The 5,419-nt window shown below is 44.4% G+C and overlaps 1 protein-coding gene across 1 annotated transcript; it reads right to left on the bottom strand.

Annotated features, from left to right (window-relative positions):
- Nucleotides 1-3,293: 3,293 nt before the first annotated feature.
- Nucleotides 3,294-5,199, bottom strand: LOC104596982 (BAHD acyltransferase DCR). The gene has a single exon (XM_010258327.3). The coding sequence runs from the start codon at nt 5,096-5,098 to the stop codon at nt 3,638-3,640; it is 1,461 nt and encodes a 486-aa protein (XP_010256629.1). The 5' UTR covers nt 5,099-5,199; the 3' UTR covers nt 3,294-3,637.
- Between the last annotated feature and the right edge of the window lie 220 nt (nt 5,200-5,419).

The raw sequence follows: 5,419 nt of genomic DNA, 5'->3' as shown, positions 1-5,419 counted from the left end.
TATAGTCTCACTTAACTACCAAGCCATTTAAAAAATGATAATTTTCTTCAATTTAATATTTGAATATATATAATAAGTAATATAAAAGGTAATATTTATAAAACTTAAATTATAATGATAAGTTCTGAACTATATTGTCATTGTCATCATTATTATTGAAAATCAAGTTTTAAGCATTTTATGATTGTAATTGATATCTATGTATGTATGTATATAATTACAATTTTTGTTTATGTAATTATGCCACATTTATAATTTAGAATGTTGAAAAAAAGCATAACTTAACATACAGTACTGTATATATTAAGTTCAACAACATATATAGTTAACTAATTAGATTCTTAACATTATGGAATGTTTTACTTTTTTTAAAGAATAAGTTCCATTTTATGATGTAATCGTTTTTGGTAATGTACCACTTTTTTGTGATGTATAAATTTTTTTTGCTATGTACCTCATTATTTGACCCGGCGATGACGTGCCTTGGTGATGAGCAACTTGGTGGCGAACTCCCTGGTGGGGAACTGCCTGGTGGCAAGCTCCATGGTGGAGAGCTACTTGGTGACGAACTGCTTGGTGGCGAACTCCCTGGTGGAGAATTGCCTGGCGGCGAGCTCCCTGGTGGCGAACTGCTTGGTGGTGAGCTCCCTGGTGGCGAACTGCCTGGTGGACTCGTCATTTGACATGCTCCTAGGCGGCCTACAACTCAGAGGATGGTGGAGCTCCCTGGTGCAGCGCAACCCGACTACCCTCTGCATGACGTGATTTCTTCTCCTTTGTAGGCGGTGGGAGTTGAGGGACCTGCGAGAACTGAATCAGAGGACCTGGGGGTATTTTCCCGGCGGGGACTTTCCGATGCCTAAGTTAGCATTCTGATTACAGAGAGCTTGGAGAGAAATGAGAGAGCTAGAGAGCAGGGATTACCATCCCTTTTTTTTCCCTCTCCTTGGCTTTGGGGGTCGGATTCCTTATATAGTGGTGTCCTCGCGGGTTAGGTGGGTGAAAAGCTTTCAAACGGTAAGACTCGTCATATCCCGTCAGAACCGGGGTACGGTGGTGAACTCCTCGAGGTTGTCAGGCTGGCGCTTGTGTCAGGCGGCCAGGTTGTCAGGTCGACGCCTGTGTCATTCGGCGGGTCGGTGTCTAGGCCAGGTTGTCAGGTTGGCGGATCGGTGTCTGGGCCAGGTTGTCAGGTCGGCGCCTGTGTCAGTCGGCGGGTCGGTGTCTGGGCCAGGTTGTCAGGCAGGAGATCTTCATGCGATATGCCAAACTACTCTTTTGTACCGAGCTACCCTACAAGTGGCGAGCTGCCCGGAGGAGCTATGCCGAGCTCCTTGGGCTATGCTAAGCTGCCTGGCTCCTTGGTGGCGAGCTCCTTGGAGAGCTGCCTAGCTCCTTGGCGAGCTCTTTGGTGAGCTACCGAGCTTGTGGGGTATGCCGTTATGGTTCTGGTGGGCGTCTTTTGGGTTGCCAGGTCGGCCAGGTCGGATCATGTGCCGAGCTGATCCAGGTCGGCCAGGTCGGATCATGTGCCGGGTTGATCCAGGTCGGCCAGGTCGGATCATGTGTCGGGCTGATCCAGGTCGGCCAGGTTGGATCATGTGCCGGGTTGATCCAGGTCGGCCAGGTCGCACAGGCCGCGCGCTAGGCCGCGCCAGGTCGGCCAGGTCGGTGCCCCGGCGGGACACTGACTTGGTAAGTTATTGCCTGGGTGTCGCCTAATTGTCACGAGGTACCATGTGTCGCAATTTCACTGGAGGGCCAAATCTGCCCTCATCAGGTAATATTTATAAAACTTAAATTATAATAATAAATTTTGAACTATATTGTCATTGTCATCATTATTATTGAAAATCAAGTTTTAAGCATTTTATGATTGTAATTGATATGTATGTATGTATATAATTACAATTTTTGTTTATGTAATTATGTCACATTTATAATTTATAATGTTGAAAAAAGCATAACTTAACATACAGTACTGTATATATTAAGTTCAACAACATATATAGCTAACTAATTAGATTCTTAACATTATGGAATGTTTTGCTTTTTTTAAAGAATAAGTTCCATTTATTTTGGGTAAGAAAGAACAAATTCTAGGGGTAGACATGAAACTGACCTTAGAACCGCCAAGGCCCAAACCAACTCTGGAGCAAATCTTGATAGGATAGGTTCTGCCTTGGAACCAAATCGAACCAATTCATGCTCACTCCTAATAGTATAGAAAGAAGCCATGTTGGCTTGTTGGTTATAAAAACAAATCAAAGCCATAAGTTTTTATTTTCAAAATTAAAACAAAAAACTAGTTCTTGAAACTTTGGATTCAAATACGTGTTTTCATCTGGTATTTAATACTATAAATCATATAATTTTTATACTTTAAAGTTAATTTGTTTCTGTTTTCAAAATTAAAATTTTGATGATTGCAAAAAATATGTATTGTTTTTTAAAACAAAATCAATTTGTTTTTGCTTTTCAAAACAAAAGTAGAAATTAAGAGCATATATTTATATTTTTAGTGATGTGATGATTTTAAAAACAAACGAAAACAAAAACATTTATGTTGTATAGAACACCCATTAAAAGAGTGTTCTCTACTATGTATATTTTTGCTGATCTCGTAATTAATTGTTGTTTTTGTTTTTGAAAGGAAAAGGAAAACCATACATATTGACCAACACCTCCTGGATCTAGTTCCTAGAATTCTCATTTGATTTCTACATCCTAGAATACCTAATGATACTATACTTGTTGCCTATCACTATCTTACTAATTTTTAATTTTCATTCTGCAAAATTATCTAAACCTCCCTTGAACTTATCAAAATATCAACACTGTATGAATCTCTCTCTCTCTCTTAAAAGGATTTAAAAGAATGAAGATTGTGTCGGCCACTTAACATTAACATAAGTAAACAGCATCTGAGAGTGGTGGACCATGCAGGTCTGTCCAGATTCCAGAGCTCAATCTCATTGTTTTTCCAGATATGGGTAATTAAATCCACGATGTAAATTGTCCCACGTCACACTTCATGCTGATGATTTTTTTGGTATGCATACACGTGCTAATGTAAGCTTACGCTAGACGGTGAACGTGCCATGAATCCATGATCAGGAGAGAGAGGTGTTGTTAACCGTCAGAATGGAATATCGTTTATGGTTCATACTTTATGCCAGTAGGTAGCGATTATTTATTTTATTGGTTTGAAGGAAACCAAATCGACAAGAGTTACATTCCCAACAAACGGTTGAAACTTGAAAGGTGCTGCCTGCGCTCACGACGAGTCCGGATTTAAAAGTACCTACTCAGGATTATTTAAGAGTACGGTTACATGTTATACTTTCTTATTTAATTCACAAGGCTTGGAGACAGAATCCCAACGGGAGAGAGAGAGAGAGAGAGAGAGAGAGACATTGCCCATTTGCCTACCCTATGGGTAATTGGGTATGGCTATGGACCCTTCAACGCTTATCCTCTTTCAAGCAAATCAGGACCCTCTAATGGATCAGTCCTCCACGGTGCTTCGCCTGTGAAGCGATCAGCGGCGTTCTTCGCAACATCGAACAGTCAATTTAGTGATTTACGGTTACCTAAACAAAACACACAAGGCTTTTTCATGATTATGTCTCCTGGTCTATGACACGTACTGCATGAACTCCGAATCCTTCTCAAGCCCTTCCATCGTTTCGGGGGCTAAGCACACCTCCAGGTCAACGCTTCCTCCGCCTTCCCGACCGGGAAACGCCGAAATCTTACCGTCAAATTTGTTCGCTCTCCCGCTTCGAACGGCCAACGGTCGGCCCCACCCAAAATCATTGTCGTACATCGGGAATCTCGGTGAACTCCCCATAGTGAGCATTGCACCATCGGAGTTTCCTAGCGGGAAGCAGCGCGGGTTCTTCTCCCAGTCCTCCACTACCCGCCGCACTGCCGCGTCGTTGTACGCGATTACATTTCCATGCAGCAAAAGCGCGCACGCCCGCAGATTCCCCGAAAGTATCTCCCCAGCAGAAGCGATCGTTGGAATGCTCTGAATTGCGTTTCCGAAGTAGTACGGATCGACCTTGGGTTCAATTCGCAGACGACAGTTCACTGCCATTCGGAATGTGGTTGGCTTGGAAGGAGGGAGCTTTCTTGCTCGTGTGACCGAACGCCATAGTTGGGCGCAGAGAGACTGGAAGGATGAAACCTCGACCGTCTGATCGGCGGTTTCGGTAACTTGGGAGTTCGAAACGGCGTTCCTTAGCCAGCTGCCGATAACAGAAGTTATCTTCCCGTTGGGATTCTGGTTATTATCACTTTGGGGTTTCCAGCCATCGTTACTTTGCTTCCCCAAAATCTCAACCTCGACTGTTAATCTGTTGTCTACCCATTTGTTAGCTCTGGATTTCAGCTTCAGTATCGCTTCTCTGCTGAAATGAAAGATCCTCTCACTTAGAGGGACGTCGGAAGAGAACGTTATCTGGGGACCGCCCTCAGGGAATCGAAGCACCGCAAGAGATCCGTTGACAAAATTGCGGCGAAAATCCGGTGGCCTAGTGAGTTTGTTGACACCCCTGCATACCTCGGCAAAGGCGTTGAAGAAGTTCCAGAAGGACGTACCGTCAGCCACCGCGTGGTTGACGGTGCACCCGATGAAGATTCCGTCAGCGAGCTCAGTCACCTGGACGGCGGCTATGGGCATGAAATGGCCGTCGTAGCTGATGGTGCGGTCAAAGGCGAAGAACTCCTTAACGGAGTCCGGCACGTGGACGGGAGAGAGAATGTCACGAATGGTGAGGTGAGCAGCGTTGGCATGGAGAAAGTCGACGCCAGCATCATTGCAGGCGATGTAAACGAAACCGTCATCGTCAGTTGTGAGACGGCCAGCGAGGGCAGGAAAATATATCAGAGTCTTGGAAAGGCCGCGTTTAAGCAGAGAGAGAAGAGAATCGATGGGAAGAGGAGGACGAGTGTAAAAAAGGCCCTTCTGTATATAATGGCAGGAGAGCATAGGGAGATCAGAGACAGAAAGCTTGAGTAATCCAAGCGACGATTTCTGTTCTGGGAACACAGTGCATTTGGAGATGATCGTAAAAGAAGATGAAGAAATCATTTTATTCTTCTCTCAATATCTCACCCACACACACTCTCTCTCACTGTTCTCTGCCTTTCTCTCAGAAGCCCTGAGAGCACTGGGGAACGATAAGGGAGGGGTGGGGGGTGGGGGGGGGGGGGGTATATATAAAGGGGAGGATGAACACACTTGGGTTCATGCACTTTGGTACTTTATTTATTTATTTTGTTATAAAAAATGAAAGAGAGAGAAAGAGGCCGGTGATGTGATGAGAGAGAGATCAGCTTCCGTCAGGGCAAACCCGTGCCCACACCGTTTACAACCTTGAGTAGGAGTGGGGAAAGGACAGGTGGCGGTAGG

The sequence above is a fragment of the Nelumbo nucifera genome, chromosome 2 (genome assembly GCF_055504915.1).
Source record: "Nelumbo nucifera cultivar China Antique chromosome 2, China Antique-T2T, whole genome shotgun sequence".
NCBI classification, from domain to species: domain Eukaryota; kingdom Viridiplantae; phylum Streptophyta; class Magnoliopsida; order Proteales; family Nelumbonaceae; genus Nelumbo; species Nelumbo nucifera.
Note: the sequence above shows the minus strand (reverse complement) of the source record. Positions and strands in the feature narration are given on the sequence as shown.

What these genes read in the sequence shown, in the direction of transcription:
- LOC104596982 (XM_010258327.3), bottom strand. Translation starts at nt 5,098, where the DNA reads ATGATTTCTTCATCTTCTTTTACGATCATCTCCAAATGCACTGTGTTC.